Below are 18028 nucleotides of genomic sequence, written 5' to 3' on the forward strand. Positions count from 1 at the left end.
TTAAATTGTCAAGCTTATTTACCCAACAAATAAAATTTTATTATCATTCATAGAAAAAAAAACCAAAAAAAATAGTAAAACTGAAAATGTCATTAAACAGCTCAAAACAAGTCAAAATATTTTTAAAATGTTATGGTGTATAGCAAAGGCTAATATAATCATTTAGTGAAGATTGCATATATCTATGGTCATTTGTTTTAGAGTTACACCGAAAACCAAAATTGATTTTGTCGAAAAAAAAATCCCGGTTTTCCTTCATTTTTTATTTTGTTCTTCCCGGCGCACTTGTAAACTACTGGGAGTTTTAGATGTTAACCTCCCCAATGCACAAACTAGATTAATTTTCTCATCGAACAAGATACTGAAGTTGAAAATCGAAGCATTATTTTGACTACTTATCGTGTACACAGACACAAAAAAAATCATTGTAAAATCAATGCATTCATCGCTCCGCTCAGAATCTAAAATACAAAATATAACTATAGACAACGGTAAATACCTATATCGGTCTGCTGCGGCCTGTAACCTACCCCTATCGTTTCAGAGATATCAATGGTTTCAATCCCCAACCTACCATAGAGTACTATGTAATAATATCATAAAGGTGACTGGTATTGTATTATTTCTCCTGTGTTATCGATTCGTCCCTTTGATAATACACGTAGGTATTTTATAGTAAATACATTTCAACATAATATTATATATTATGTACATTGTACATGGATATTAATACAAAATTCGTCTTATACTTCAACAATTTGTAAGTACCTAGGTATGCGCTAATAACCTATACAATATAATCATATTTCAGCTTTACGCGGAAGCGTCCAACAATATAACAATATGTTCAGTTTGTATAGTTGTAAGTATCTATAAAGCAGACATCTAGTGTACTCATTAGTCATTATTGATTAATCATTCATAGTAGCTTACAATATAAGCATTTATATATTAAATTATAATATCATTGTTATAAAACAAGTTATTAGACATTCGAAAATACAAATATGAATCATTTTTCCAAGCTATATATTATATTAATTATAAAATCGTTCAAAAACGATTAAAATATAATAAAAACAGTGATTTTTTTAAATATAATTAACTTTATTTTAGGCACTAGTAAAATTAATTTCTATGGCTAAATCGTTTCATACGTATAGTATTATAATATTCTAATAATGAAACTTGAAAATTAGATACCTATAGTGATTATAGTTAAGTAACAGTATTATTATAACTTAGAAATTACATGATAAATATATATTCTACCGTCTACCTACATAAAACTATATGGGTAGATACTGTATATTTAAATTATTGTTGTATTATAATTTGACTACAGTGTATACCTACTTTATTTTAATAATCATCGACACAATAATAATAAAACATACTATTTTAAACAATTATAATAAGGTGCCTATATTTTATTAAATTTGACATTGTGCAAGAAAATAATAGCTCATAATACATTCATGTCAATTATAATAATAATATATTTTCGAACTAAAAAATATGATATTCGTCGCCTCGGTAGTCGCCTGAATTAGTATTGGGTGTTGCAGCGGCTCCATTACAATTGTACATTGCGTTGACTTTTCGCAAGTCATTGACCGTGGCTCCGGCTCTCTGTCCCAAACTCATACTTGGTTCGTGCTTGGAAAAAAAAAAGTAATTTACTATAACACATTCCACTCGTAGATACCATTTTATAAAAGTAAATATTTCATAGTTCAATGACAGCAACAACACCACCTGCTACTATACAGTAAAAAGTCAAGTATTTCAGTCCACGTATACCACGTTCACCACACTATATCTAGGTTATAGTATAGTAATTATGTGTTAATATTATTTGCTATAGACGAATATGTTATTGGTGCATTCGAAAACAGAAATAAAATATTCTATTCAAATTTAATGTAAAAAATATGTAATTTGTCAATATCGTTCTTTATTAAATTGGTAAAAGCAATAAAAAAAAAAATAAAAACTAAAAATTTTGATATATAAATAAGTCTCAAATATAATTTTCCTTGTAGCATTTTTTGATTTGTGTTTAATGTTAAAATCGAATTAAACTTAACTCTTAACTCAAATCTAATTATAGCGTTCGTTTGGTCTATTTCCCGAGAGCAGCAACGCAATTATTACTTTTTTTTAATTAGTGAAAATAAACTTTCATCGCAATTTGGTGAATACACAGGACAGCTAACTGTATACAACAATCCAGTTTAAGTGCTCGATAATTTAATTTTAGAATTAAACATCACCCTAAGGATAATCCTTTTTTAAAATTCACCCTGTTATAAAAAAATCAATAAAATCGCAGTTTACTAAATAATATTATTACAAAATTTACTTAGCCAATAAAAACAATTATAATTAAATAATGTTAAGGTGATTAGACAAAATTGTATAAACTAAATTTTTTTCATACATTTTTTTTTACTAATTTTAGATTTGAAATTAATAAAACCTACATGTGACTTCATTACTTGGTTAAATGCCATTGAAAACACAATAAAAATATTAACTTAAGACATGCGTTAAATTAAAAATGTTTACAATTATATTTTATGTGGATTTATTGTATGTTACACCTATAACATAAAATTTGTTCTTAAATTTCTATTTATACGTATATACGTAATAATAGTGAATATTCCTTCCTACTTAATTCCACAAAAAATACGAAAAGAACACAAACTAACCTTATGGGAAATTCTAGTATAGTTCCCACTTAATAGAAACTTTTCGATTATTTCTAGCTTGAACTTTACACTATATATGTCTATATGTATTTACCATGATAACTTTCATCCTATTTTACTCTCTACAAAGAATTTTAAAATGTTTTAAAAATATTTTTGCAATGCTTTTATCTTAAGTGTAATTTTAAAATATAATCGTTTCTACTCATAAATTTCTACCTAGAAAAAAAATATTCGTTATTCGACCACATTATTGGATGAAAATGTATTCATGTAGTTAAAACTGCGTTATATGAATTATGCAAACACAATAGTTAACCAAGTTTGGTTAAAATTAGATGAATTTGTCATTGCTTTAAAATACAATATAATATATTTCATACATAACACAATGGCTTCACCGAGGGATAACGGCACGATGGCACGAGATAAGTGCCAAAATCAGTCACTGTATCCTGTCCGTAAATTGATTATGTTATAGTAAAAATATTCGCCCTATTAAAATTCTGTACAAACAGTGTTCATATTAAATTCTATTATTTTCAACCTCAATCATTAAGTGTTATTGAAAACGGTAAACATATTATGAGTATTAGTGAATAAGCGACCATCACATCAAAGTTTGTAATAATGGTTAATTTTTCTTTGATCAAATTCTACTGCAAAATCGAAAATATTGTTCATACTATTTCAAACTAAATAAAAAATATAATATGTTCTACAACTCACCTTAGCAACAATGGTTTCTTTACCGTTTTTTGAAAAAGCATAACGTGGGTAATGCATTACGCTAGTATAATCATAAGGTAGTCCGAAAGTAGATGTTACATTATCGGGCACTTTGCTAAAGTCTGGCCAATATGCTGAAAACGAAATAATTAATATCCCATTAAAAATACCACCTGTTGTACATATTTTTAAAATAACCGTTATTATTATTAAATAAGTTGTAAAAGTGTGAAACAATAGTTTTAAAATGTCGAATTATATTATACGATAAGTATTAATAACTAATTGTGATTATTTGCTTTGCAGTTTATACTCGTTGATACTATTTCTATAGAAGATAACGGGGTCTCAAAAGCGTTGCAGATCAAAGATTTTGTACAAAATTATTTTCCGACAAACTGCGAACGAGACAGTTTATTGTACAGATATTGTAATAACGTACCTACCTACTTAATTAAAAATGTTCAACAACTTTTTACTACGATAAAAGCTTGTAACATATGTTTGAGTGTTTGGTCGACTGACTTTTCAGACTTTTGTGAGGGAAAAATGAAATAAAAGGGAAAATTTGTTATGTCAGATAGCCGTATCCAAACTCTAAGTAAAGTCTGGATCATTATATAATAGGGCATTTGGTTTCAAATAAACAATAAATTAGTTTTGAATCGTCCCAAAAGGTTTGGTGGTAAATAATATAATATTAACATATTATTATTAATTAAGTATCGCTGTCGTACATATTCAAACTGTTTTTGATGATGTATTATATATAGAACTTGTACAAATATGAAAGGGGCGTGGGGTCTAAAACCATCTGAAACTCATCTCCGACGTACATTTTTGTTTTGTAATATTATATACTGAAAGTTCAAACGACAGTTTTTCAAACGGACCGTCCCCCACCAACCGAAATAAAATCCTGGCTACGCGCCTACAGTGGTATCGTATTACCCATCGCATTACTAAACATTCTTCGTATATATATATTATCTATATAAATATACAATATATACACAGAACCTATTAAATATATCGTGGTGTAATACAATATACACTCTGTATAATATCATATACCCAATAATACGGTACACATAATTGCACCACGGATACCATTGTACCTATACCCTCTGAAATTGTCGTATATAATATCTAATAGGTAGATCATACATCTTAACTATAATACTGCACAAAGTAGGCGTGGTTTTTGACATCCAGAGGCCCACAGCAGTCAAACGGGTTACAACTCTAACGTGCTCATAACGTGCTCAGTAATTTTGGATAAAGCAAAAATCATGTTTAAAAAAAGTTTGAAAATGATAAAAAAAATTATACATATTTTTAGTAGGTATATAAAAATAAAATATCGTAGAATATTATGTATTATATTTTGGAATTCATAATTGTTATTTGTTTTATATGATTTCTAAATTTAAAACAGAAGTTCTAGTTTCCAAATGTCCATGGATACACTGAGGGGGCCGTGGAGTTTCAACGTTTCAATCCCCAATACCCACCCCATTAGCCCCGCACCTGAGCGCGCCCGTGCACCTGCAGGCCGCTGATACATATTTAGCCGGGCTTTCTAGACTTTTCAAAAACCATCTCAAAACTTCGTTTCGAAAATTGTAAGAACAATAATAATATCCTTCGTGTTATAATTATTTTATAATATGAATTGTAGTTATATTATTATATACTCTTGTCGATGTTTTCCCAGTAGATGATCACCGCGTTGTCGCGGTCGGCGCGGGCCTGTTCGTGGAGCAGCCCCGCCACGTGCAGGAGTTCGTGCTGCACCGTGCCCTGGTGGGAGATGCACGACGGTGACTCTAAGTTCATGTTGTGTGGCCGGCCCATCTCCCGGTGATAGCCAATCATGGCGTTGCAGCCCCTGTTCCGCTCGCGGCCGATGTACACGTACTCCGAGTGTCCGACTTCCTTCAGCAGCTGTGTCGCGTTCACGACGTTCATGTCGACGTACTTCAGGCACGTCTTCGACTCGATCGAGTCCATGGCCGTCCGGATCTTGGACCGTTCGTCTTGTGCTGCGCGCGGAAAAAAAAAGTGACGAAAAAAAAAAACAACAGTTGATTCGTGCCGATCGGATCGAATTTTCGGTAGATTAAAGAGGAGAGTGTGCTATGGGTAGATACCAACAGATATATTATATTATACTATATCGATATCAAGAAGTTATAGTTTACAAAAAACGCATAACGCAGTACCGAATTTGTGCATCCCTTTCCAACTTTTTTCCACCTATCCAAGTATCGAACGTTTCAGATAGCGCATTCCTATTCGACAATTAATCACATAAAAATATACATGTACATTGTACACACCTATAATATTGGGGTCAGCATAGGTCTGAACTTCTTCAACGCCAGTTCCTACCAGGGCATTAAAACGTACCTACTTCACACATTGTACAAACACTGCACGGAAAGTGTTAGTGATTTAATTTTTTAAATATTTATACCTTTACATAAATTACAACGTATTACTCGGATTTTTGATTAAAGTCAAAAAATGCTTGAAACTATTCTTATTATTCAGTGTGGGTGTGTGGCACTTATCAGTATTGAAATGGTTTTCAAATACTAAATGTAAAAGATATTAATTGATGGAGACAAGTACGACAAGACACTCTATATTGTTTAAATAAATACTATAAAATATAGATATAATGTATATATATACATTGTGTATACCGTATACGTAATCTAATAACAATCGAAGTTCTCGGCAATTGCACTAAAGTAAATAATTACGTTTTAAAAATTAATCTTTAATACTATAAACGTTAAATGTGAAGTAAACGATAAAGGCAAGAGACGGGTGGCATATATGCGCGTTATAATGGGGTTATTCGAAGCCCCATTTTTACTAAAACAGTAAAACCTAAAAGCTTTTAAAGTAATTTATATTTACTTATATAAAACAAAATAAAAAGTGCTAGCGTGGTACGGAAAATATATATTGTATTATAGTAATCTTATTTTTGTTTCATTATTGAAATGCCGATTTTTGCATTAACTTACAAAATACAACTGTTATTTTTTTTTAAATCTATAGTTCGATTTACTCACTAAAATTATAATGGATTGTATAAGGAATTATTGCCTTGGGCCATTTATAGTAATCTGACATTATGGCATTCCTCGAAACTGGCAGTACTATGTCTCCTTGGTACAACCGCGATCTCAATTCTGGATACATATCTGATAACAAAATAAACGAATGTCTAAAAAATTTAAATTTCAATCTAAAAAATAATTTTACTCTATTTTATAGTACATTCAAGTATTCAACACATGATAAGTTAATTAGGAATAGTAAGAATAACAATAGGATTTTACGTTTAAAAAATACATAATCGCTATAAAACCTTTACTATATTATAGCACCAATAGCAATCATCCCGTGTTCAAACAAATACTCTAATAAATACAATACCTACCTACCTACCTACCTAATGTATTGTTTCATAACTGACTTTTTAAACTATTTTTTTAATTTAACCCGTGACCAATCTGTCGTGATTTATATTGTTTTATTAGAGACACCGAGTGAAACGTTCAAACTTCCTATAGTTCCCACACCACTTGCAGATGATAAAACTCGAGTGCAATTATTATTATAATATAATAATATATACAATTTTATTTATTCACGTGCAGTCAATGGACTGGTATACTAGACGATAAACGCACTATTTGTGCATACCTATCTGGTTTTCGATCCGCAGATCTATTATATATTTGTCATTTTCTACTACTTTGTGCGTTTTAAGAGTCAAGAGGACGACAGCGCGAAGTTACATCTGCTTTCAACACATACTCAAACTGTAATATACCAATAGCTAAACCGTGTATGTTATTTTATTATAGCCAAAATGCGTTCAATTTAAATAAACACGACCCATTACGAACGATAATATACTACAAGGAGGTGTTTAATCCAATGTCCTACTATACGTAGGCTTTTTGGGCACATCGTAAATAACTAAACATAATAGATGTATTTCAATGGTATAGTGAACCGTGAAGGGTATAACTACGTGTATACTCATAAATCGTATATCATAATATATATTATAACCATATGTGTGATTATATAAAACGCGCGTGGTTGTATAGAAATGAGAATGAAATTATTACGTGATGGTGATGAGTAGGTATTAAATTAATTATTCACATTGAATAAAAAAAAAAACAGTCAACAGATAATAATGATATCGTCTATTATAATATTTTATTCTTGGTGTAGCTATATATTATTTATTTTTTTATCAATATTACATGGAATAGGTGTATCAGAAAATAACGATCTCTATTTAATGCGATACCCATATAATATTATTATGTATCACTCGAGGTACGGTTTTTAAATGAAATTTTTTCGATTTCGAAACGTGGATTATATCAATAATAATATATTATATATATATATTATTGTGTATGCATTTCAAAGTATATTGGGTTGCTATAATAATATGATGTATCGGCGTGTGACGTCGGAGCCCATCTATCATGCTGTATTATACTGTAAAATAAATGTACGATTTAAGAGTACCTACTCTCAAACAGTCATTGCTACGCATACGGCTTCTATTGAGTCTAAATGTTTGCCATCGCAGCCATGTTAAGAGTAATGTTCGAATGACAGTTCCGTCTGCTGTTGGCACTTGGTCGGGACTCTTGTGCACAATAACATGTAGGTACACGCATATAAGATATTTAAATATGAATATAGCGCATGACTTTCCGAGAACAAATCAAGTGCGACAATGGTTCATGTTTTTCCGACTTTCTGACAACGGACGTTTCCGGGAAAAGGGATCCATCAACCCCAACAAGTCCCGTAAAGTATAGCTGTTGAACATATTTACACAATGCACGATTAATTAATTCAGCGTTTTGTTCACTTAAATATTATGCTTCGGTTGTGTCTATACAGAGATAAATGCAAATAACTACCCGTAGGATATGTAGATACCCAATATAATTATCAACGACAATGAAAGCCAATTATAATCAAAACGTGACGATGACTCATAACTCATAAGTGGGGTTGTACATTTTTTTCTTCAAATATTTAATTTAAGTGAAAAATAAATCTTGAATCACAAATAAATTGTTTTTTTTAAATTTCTTGTATTCTAATAATTTTATACACTTACTACTTAGAGCGAAAGAACATTTTTAAAGTATATAATATGTTTATAGTATGATACAAACATAAACCGTTAACATGCTGCGTTATTTAAGTTGGCTTATACGCATCTATATATACTATAAAACAATTTAAATAGAACCAAATAACCTCATGAATATCCTAACTCATAGGTCACAAACTCATAAGCATAACTCATAAGTCATACCTAACACATATAACAATTTAAAACTAAAATAAAAAAATGTTGATGTACCTACATATCATAATAATATGTACCTATTGGGAAGGTATATTTAGTATTGTTTTATTCGTTAATATTAAAGTTTGATAATTATTTGAAAACATAATATATTTATAAACATACACATTACACCTAGTAGTGTTATTACTCATTAGTAATTATTATTAATTTGATGAATTACTGATAAAGGGAAAACATACAAATACTCAATACTGCAATGCATTTATAATATTACATAAATTGTTACAAACCTTCACAACATCGCATTTAACTCAAAAAGCATACATATTAACAAAAAACAAGGACCCAATTGATAAGTGGTTTTATTTTATTTATTTATTTACGGAGTAAATCCATTTGTAATAGTAATGGTTTACTAATAGTGGTAACTTAATAAATTATTATGACCTTATAGAGTTATAGATCCATTAACTAAGCAATTGCCAATTCCTGAACCACGACTATTAACGTTTATAGATTATTTATTATCCATGTTTACTATAAGTAAATAGTAATCATTCATTAATCAATAATTATCTATATCAGAATACCTAGAGCCGTATAAGTATACCTATATAAAAACAAATATTTTCCAATATTTCAAAAAGAGTGAAATTTCCAATTAAAAACCTATTTTTAAATTATAAGCTTAAAAAATAATAAAATGTATTAAAATACAAATTAATAAAACCGACCACGAGAATTATATGGCAAACGAGTCTTTAATGGTAAAAATAAATGTTCGGAGAAATTAATTGAAAATATTAAACGAATATATTACGAGGTAATATTGACATATTTGTATTCTATTCAATGCCCACAGCAAACGGAAATTGCAGGCCACTTCAACACTACAATAATATAATATGGACTGTTCATATTTTAACTTCTATAACTATTATTATAATGTAATATATTATAAATCCACATTTTTAAAATTATTTAAAAACTAATATATTTAATGTAATAAAACTATTACGAATTATTAACGAAATATTTTTAAATGTTTAATTCTATGGCTCTATCTGTTGATTTTAATAATAAATTATATCTTTATTTAATTTTATTTTTCAGATAAGTAACAAATGAACGAATCCAAAGCTGTTCAAATATTATATGATGACTAAAAGCTAACAACCTAAGTAGATTTTAGGTTAGAGTTAATGATACCGAGTTGCGCAAACATTTCATAAATTTAACGACTCGTTAAAATTTAATGGACCAATCATGAATTCATGAGTCACTATTTGATGTGTGAGAGAATCTGTTAAATATTTAAGGAACTGTTAAACTCTAATGGACGTCTGTGAACCCCAACATATGCAATAATATGATTGTAAAGATAAAAATGAATTTTGGTTTTATCGTCAGATAAATACAAAATAATAAATAATGTCCACCATCATCTGTTATTATTATAGGCCAGTGCTTAAGCCTTTCAAAAAAAAAATAACTAGAAATTGACAAATTTTATTCCTCCTTAACTTCCGAACTTTCACAGTTATAATGTCAGTTCTGAATAATATAAACTTTAAGACATTTTAAACTGTAAATCCTTTTCTGTATGACCTGTATTTTTTCAAATGGATTGACTAATATTGTTTGAAACTAATTCATAGTATTAAATGAGAGTAATTTGAAATGTATGTGCAGTAGTGTAAGAAAGAAGACCCTCAAGTCGAAAATAATTTTAATAATCTTAAACTTTTATATTTTACCCAAAATATGGATAAACATTTAAAAATATATTTTACTTTTATATTGAGACAAATAATTGATAAAAATATAAAATCTCTAAGATTATTTTTTTCTAAAATAAAATTTACAACATAAGTATACCTATTACACAAAATGTATTTTGTTTAGTGGTGCCAAAACAATTTTCCATCCATCATTTTTATCTGTAAGATAGTATTTTCAAAATGAAACACTTGCTGTACCAACTATAGACAATGCAATTTCCTCTATCCAAAAAGTTTGAAACTTAGGACACTCAATCACAGATTCTACCGAAATAGTCCCGTAGTTATAGAAAATTTAATTAAGTAATACCTAGGCCAAATAAATGTATTAAGCACCGTAAATGTATTTGGTTATTGTAATCTAATTGTAAACTGTTTGTTCCCTCAAATTATTTTTATGCCAACCACTAGATGTACTTGCTTAATTTAACAAATTTGTATAATATTAAAATTGTATTTTTGTTTATTATATTTATTTTGTAATATTTGTCTCTGCAACAGACATTAAAATAATTTTAAATACTTTACTGTTCTCCCCCTCTGTCCAACGGTGTCTTAGTTTTACCCTTCAACGGCATTGCTTATCTACGTGATTATCATTCTATATGATTTTCCTTTTAGTTGTTCCTCTATTATGCGTCCTTCACTCCTTCAACTCCACCGGCATTGTGCTGTGTTATGGTAAATTGTTATTTCGTGTTGTCGTATTTTTGCAGCTAAATAATTTTATTTCAGTTTTTCTAATATTTTTATATTTGTTGATGTAAAATATTATATTGTAATGCTTCAATAAAAAAAAATACTTTAAAAACGAACACGCACGATGTGATAAAAATAAATAATAATATTTAACGAGAAATGAAAATGTCCTAAATTCGCTGGTACCCAATACAGTTGTAAAAAAAAACATCAAAACATCATGGTACGCCCACTGATCGTCAAACTGCAATAGCCAATAGGTGTATACTTACACCTTTGGGGGTGTCGGTGAACACCTATGCCGGATCCACATTTTTACGAAGAAAACAATTTTATACGGTATATACAGCGGGGGTCACCGAACAGCGGCACGCGGAAAAATTTTATCCGGGCTCGGAGACAAGAAAAAAAAGTAAAAACCGATAATATTATACTCTCTATAATGTTGTAATTCATCGTTTTTGTTTCGTTGGTTTTTACCGACGTCGGCAATTTTCATGGGCCGCGGACAATTTCCCGATTCCTAATGTGGCCCTTCAAAAATGTGAATTGGTGAGCCCCGGCATACAGTGTGCAACTGATCGACATTTTATTTATTCCGTCACCAGACACCAAGTATCCGGTCCGCGGGGGAAAAGTATGATGACAGCGACAGTAATACCGATGTCTCGGGTCGTCTTACCCGGAGTGTAATGAGAAGGCGGCTTCGAACCCTCTTTGAACCTCTCCAAGAGCGAGCTGATGAAATGCTGTCCGTCCTGCAGACCGGCCGGGGAACACGACAAAATCCTCGCGACCGCGCACACGTACATGTAATAATAAAACGCGCCGCCCGTCATCACCGCGACGGATTTTTTAATAGCAAAAATATTCCGTCAACCTGATATCGATCGAATCGTATTTATTGTTATTGTTATTATTATTATTATTATTATTATTATTATTATTATTATTATTATTATTACCGATATGATCCGTACGCGTTTCGGGATTATTATCGTCACGCGCGTATATTATTATGTCTGACGTGCAGGGCTCAGGATTCGGCGGGCTTCAATGTGTATACTCACTCGTGGTAAATAGTAATAGTAATAATAATAATAATAATAATAATAATAATATAGGATATAGTACGATACCACTGCGAGAGTTACGCGTGCGAGTGCTGGTCGACAAGCGCCATAGAAGTCGGGCCCCAAGTCCTATATATAGGCGCCGGACAGATATCGGGTGCGAAAAGTATACCACACACACGGTTATATAATAACAACAACAATATAATCGTTTTTTCGATTTTCCGGACAAATATATAATTATACGGTCGTGCGTACACGTGCTCGCACTTCCCCGTCGTGTATTTTGCACCGACTAAATGTGCTTATAGGTGAATTATCTGACAATTTCTCCCCATTTCCGTTGCGTCTTGGTTTTTTTCCACACATTATTCGATTGTACTTTATTCCGCGCCGATACACATGACATTATATTATACAAATAAGTATATATAAGTGCAAACTTGACGACACGCGCTAATAAGGCCCATTATTCATTTGTTCATTTTGCCGTCGTCGACAAGGAGGCATCGCCCTACTGCTCGTGGAATTAATTATTTAATATATATATACAGGATGATTCACCAATCACGCTCATCCCCATTTTTCCCTTTAATAATGAATTTTCAAGGAAACTAGGATTTTTTTGAATTTTTAAATACACTTGCTGAAGAACCATATTTTCAATTATTAAAATAATTTTTTTATACCTTTTAAGGAGTGTCGTGTGGCGATACATTAACATTTTCAAAAAGTAATTTGATTTACACTTTACTAGAACAATGGTGATTGAGTGATTCTTACTGAGAATTTCCACAGGACACTACTAATCTAAGTATTTTTAGCTGAACCACCTATTTGAAAAACGACGTAAGTCACAAAATATCACAAATTGAGATAATGCGTGGAATGTGTTATCAAATGATAGACGGATCGTGTGTAAACATTTGCAAAAATTTAATTTTAAGACTATTTTACACACTGTAAATAATCATAAATAATCAATAATCAGTATGGAAGTAAAATAACGTAAGTCCTGGATTTGAAAAATAAAAATAATATTTTATAGTCGTAATTAGGCCGACTACGCCTATTTGAGAATAAACGTAAGTCCAATATGAACCTATAAAAATTCAGCCAAGCATTTATACTACGGAGAATCGCGTATTGTTGAAACAACGTAAGTCCAGAATCTTTACGCGCAACCCCCCCCCCCCCCCCCAAGATAACACATAGTTTTTATTTTTATTTTTTTTTTAATTGTGTATCAGCCGAGTTCTTTCCATTAGACTCTCGGTTTAACTACCATGTTTCACTGGTAGCGTAAAAACAGTTTTTTCTTGTTTTCTCCGAATTACCTTTTATTGACTTACGTTGTTTCTCAAATAGGTGGTTCAATTACTGTAAAAGGAGACATTTAATCAAAACATATGTATGGGGTTTACCTCTATATGGTAGTAAATCATGGACGTCAAACAAATAAGAAGAAAACATGTTGGATGCTTTAAAGATATGGTGCTGGAAAAAACGAAGAAAATGAAATGGACAGAAAGAAATACAAATTAAGAAGTGTTATATTTAGTAAAAGAAAAAAGAACTTTGGTAAACAGTATAAAAACAATACGGTGGCATTCGATAGGTCATTCTTTTTTGAGACACAACGAGGACCTATAGGCCATAACACTATACTAAAATCTATGATAGAAGGGAAACGTGGAAGAGGAAGACCAAGAACAAATTATATTAATCAAATAATAAAGTATGCAATAGTTTACTGTTATAGCGAACTCAACTACTCCAGAGGGAATACGTGAGGGAATCATGGAGAAATTATTTAACTGTAAACCAATCTGCCGATTGAAAACAAAAATGTGTAGGTACGTATACATAAAAAGTCCAAAAATCAGAGTTCAAATAAATTCATTATTAAAGAAAAAAAAATTGTGATGCTTGTAGAATCACTCTGTATAATATGTGTATGCGTGTAGTTAGCCATTAAGTACATAGACATCACCTCGGGCGTTTATAATTTTTTTACTGCACAGAATAATGTCAGCTGTATGTGTAATACCGATAAAACACAATAATGTGCAGTGCACGACGATTAACACGTTTTGCGGTTGACTTTCATTCTTCGTTTCGCTTTCCGATAAATAATTATGTATTATATTACTTATACGGAGTGATACGAATAAATTACTAAACGACTAATTAGTAATTCCAATGTTGATTGTTGTAGGTATATTATAATAAATAATATGGGTACTGGGTACTGGGTACGTAGATATTTATTATTTTTTATTAAATTTTTAGATTCTGAGCGAAGCGATGAATGTATTGATTTTACAATTATGTGCGGTTTTTTTTAATTTTTAATTTTTTTTTTTTTGTGTCTGTCATTAACTTTTTAAAACAGTAAAAGTGCTTGGATTTTCATCAACAGTAACTTTTCTGATAGGAAAGTGAATCTAGTTGGTACTTTAGTAAAAATTCTCAGTAGTTTTCAAGAGCGACGTGAAAAACAAAAGAAAAATTAAAGAAAAATGGGAATTTTTACGCAAAATCTGTTTTTGAGAAAATCAATTTTGGTTTTTGGTGCAACTCTAAAACAAATGACCTTAGGTACATGCAATTTTGACTGAATGTTTATATTAGCATTTTATATTTGCATTTTCTAAACACCATAACATTTTCCAAATATTTTGACTTATTTTGAACTGTTTACGGACATTTTCAGTTTCCATTTTTTTTAGTTTTTTTTTTCTATAAATATCAATAAAATTTTATTTTTTGGTTAAAAAAACTTTAAAATTTAATAGAAGGCTCCTAGGTTATTGTTTCAAAGGCAGATGAAAAAAAGGTGGGTACGTGGATGTCGCTCTGCTGTACAGCAGGTTACAAGTGGGTCACTGTAATGGATGGTGTTAAATTTGAATTCAATGATATAATATCATTGTATAAGAAAAACGATTCTGAGCGAAAACAGTCAGTTACCCACCTTTTTCAATTACAATTAGATATCCGCCTATACAATCTTCAACTTCAATTACATAATCAAGAGCAGAAAAATTTTTTTTGTCAATGTTCCTATATGAACGATGATTAGTAAATCCGTGTTGATTTTTATTAATAAGTATTTAAAGTTTAGCGGATTGTGAATGTACTCGTAATAACATGCAAAAGCGTCGCCAATAGGTAGGTAGGTATACCCAGCAGAATTCGTGGTTCGCATCAACAACATATTTTGAATTCCTAAGTTGTAAAAATCGTAGTGATTATATATATGATTACCTAGGTATATGAAAATTATACACCGAAGTGGTTCAAACTGTATAAAAACGGTTTTTCTAACCCCCCCCCCCCCCCCACACAATTTGACTCGGAAAATGAGTGTAGCCAGTTAAACGGAACACCCTGTATCTACATTTATACGGTACAGGTTTCGTGGTGAAAATCGCACACGTATACAATTGTCGTCGCGGTCGTCTCCGATGTGTATATATTATAATATACCTACCTATATATACCACAGAATAGATTAAATGTCTATACCGACACAATATTGATAAGAGCGTCCGTGCCCCACGCCTTTCCACTCTATTAGTTTATGTTATAGTGTAGTAATAGTATAACAATACGCATTTTCGAGGTCGTTCGATGGAAACCGAAAAGGCGTAAAAATAAAGTGATCTTTTCGTTTATTTTTATCGAGTTTTCCTCTTTATATTTAAGAAAATACGTTTATTAAAATATAACGGCACTGTAGTTTCTGTAATTCAACGTCGGTCAAACAAAGACAGTTATACCGTTGGGCGTATGGGACGCGTCCGTAAGAAATACGAGTGTATTTAATATTAAAATATTGTAATATAAACAGCTGTACACGGTCGGTGCGGTCACCTTTAGCACTTGGCGATTCCGACCCTTCGCGTTTGCATTATTCACATTCGCGCATATTTTATAGCAGCAGTCGTTGTCTTATCGATAATAATTAAAATGGTACCTCTATAATACATAATATTATATACAATGGAAATCTATACCTAGTAGGTACCTACTGTACAATATATATGTTTATGATTTTATATTAACATATTATAACGTTGCGGATTGTACGGACCTATACGTAACCTATGTGTAATAATAATAAATTAATAACCATCAAACATGATAATATAATCATTGCAGTATTTTAACAAACGGAAATAATACGACGTTTTTAATAGCTTTTTATTCTCTAAATTGTTTATGACCAGTCATTAACTGATCGCGTAATTTTTTTTTCTCTGGGGGTGTGTTAATGAAGATTGGATTTCGGATGATAATATAATAATATTTTGTATACTATGATACCAACAGAGCCGTGCCAAGGAGGTGGCAAATGGGGCAAGTGCCCTATGGCGGCAAACGCTGTGACATCTTAAAGGGCGGCAAATTTTTTAATATGTATGTTTAATAGGGATGCCAAATATTATTGCCATTGGTCGCCAATGAAAGTCAGCACGGCACTGGTGACCAACATAATAATATGATATTATATGACCGTGAATTACTGTTGTCTGTTATTTGTATAGTGTTACAAGCGTCTACAGATTTCAATGAGAAAACCCAACCCGACGATTTATACTTTTATAGTCTACAGTGTCTGCGGGATTGAAGTTTAAATCGGAGATAAATATTTTTAATTAAAAACAATATGCTTTGAACTTTCGAACACGCCAGCAGTTGGTGACACTGAATGATAAGTAATATAGTGGCGCGACAATCGTGGGCAAACAGCCAGGGGCTGAGCACCGGCGAGAGTTTTTGTTTTTAACACAATTTTTATTTTCACAATCTGAAATGTACAATGAAATGTGAACATGTGATAAGTATAATACGGACGCGTGTGAGGACGGAGTTGCCTATCTGCAAATGAAAATGTTCCAGATGGCCCCCGGGGTCGCATACATTATTATCAGTTAGACAATTCGGCCGACCCAAGTCTGGTCAAGCGTGTCGGTATACTGTTTTTCATTATCATTATTTAAAATCCATACAATTTTCGCATGACAATTAGTATAAATGCGATAACACCGAAAACCACATAATATTATACTAGAATATATAGTATATACCTAGTACCTATATACATCATATGCCCCTTAGGGTAATATCCCGAATACTATATATTTTAAAACAATACACTTTAATATGTTTCCCTTGAAAAACTATTTTTTACGGTCCGATAAATTTGTTAATGCAACACACTCACAAATTATTCACATAGACATTTAATTATTAATTATCTATATAGTACCATACTACATACACACACACTAAGCCAGTGGTTTTCAACCTGGGGGGGGGGGGGGGGGGTCGTGAATGATAGTTTGGACGTCGCCAAAAATAATGAACGAAATAATGGTTTTGTTATAAATTGTAAATTGTAAATTGTATATGTTGTGTAATATCTAAGAAAATAACTCGCTACCTTCAACTCAAGCTTCGCTTTAAAGAAGGTAGCTAAACCAAATTGTTTGTTCGGTAAACTTGTACTTGCATTTATATATTATATTTAAAAATTACATTTTTAAATGTAAGCTAATCGTGGTTTTATACTTTGTAAATATTTTATCAGTACCTACCTAGGTAATTAAATTCAATTTGGATGAATAAAAAAAATGTATT

The 18028-nt window shown here is 31.1% G+C and overlaps 1 protein-coding gene across 2 annotated transcripts; it reads right to left on the minus strand.

Annotated features, from left to right (window-relative positions):
- Positions 1 to 1128: 1128 nt before the first annotated feature.
- LOC132952234 (low choriolytic enzyme-like) lies at positions 1129 to 12637 on the minus strand. 2 transcript variants are annotated; one of them, XM_061024459.1, is made up of 6 exons: positions 12272 to 12637; positions 11989 to 12186; positions 6536 to 6667; positions 5144 to 5491; positions 3447 to 3580; positions 1129 to 1659 (listed from the first exon to the last, which is right to left on the minus strand). In XM_061024459.1, the coding sequence occupies exons 2-6, from the start codon at positions 12143 to 12145 to the stop codon at positions 1510 to 1512; spliced, it is 921 nt and encodes a 306-aa protein (XP_060880442.1). In that variant the 5' UTR covers positions 12146 to 12186; positions 12272 to 12637; the 3' UTR covers positions 1129 to 1509. The 2 variants fall into 2 exon arrangements, with proteins under 2 accessions (XP_060880442.1, XP_060880441.1); XM_061024458.1 differs by having other exon boundaries at positions 11989 to 12637.
- Between the last annotated feature and the right edge of the window lie 5391 nt (positions 12638 to 18028).

The sequence above is a fragment of the Metopolophium dirhodum genome, chromosome 9 (assembly GCF_019925205.1).
Source record: "Metopolophium dirhodum isolate CAU chromosome 9, ASM1992520v1, whole genome shotgun sequence".
NCBI lineage: Eukaryota > Metazoa > Arthropoda > Insecta > Hemiptera > Aphididae > Metopolophium > Metopolophium dirhodum.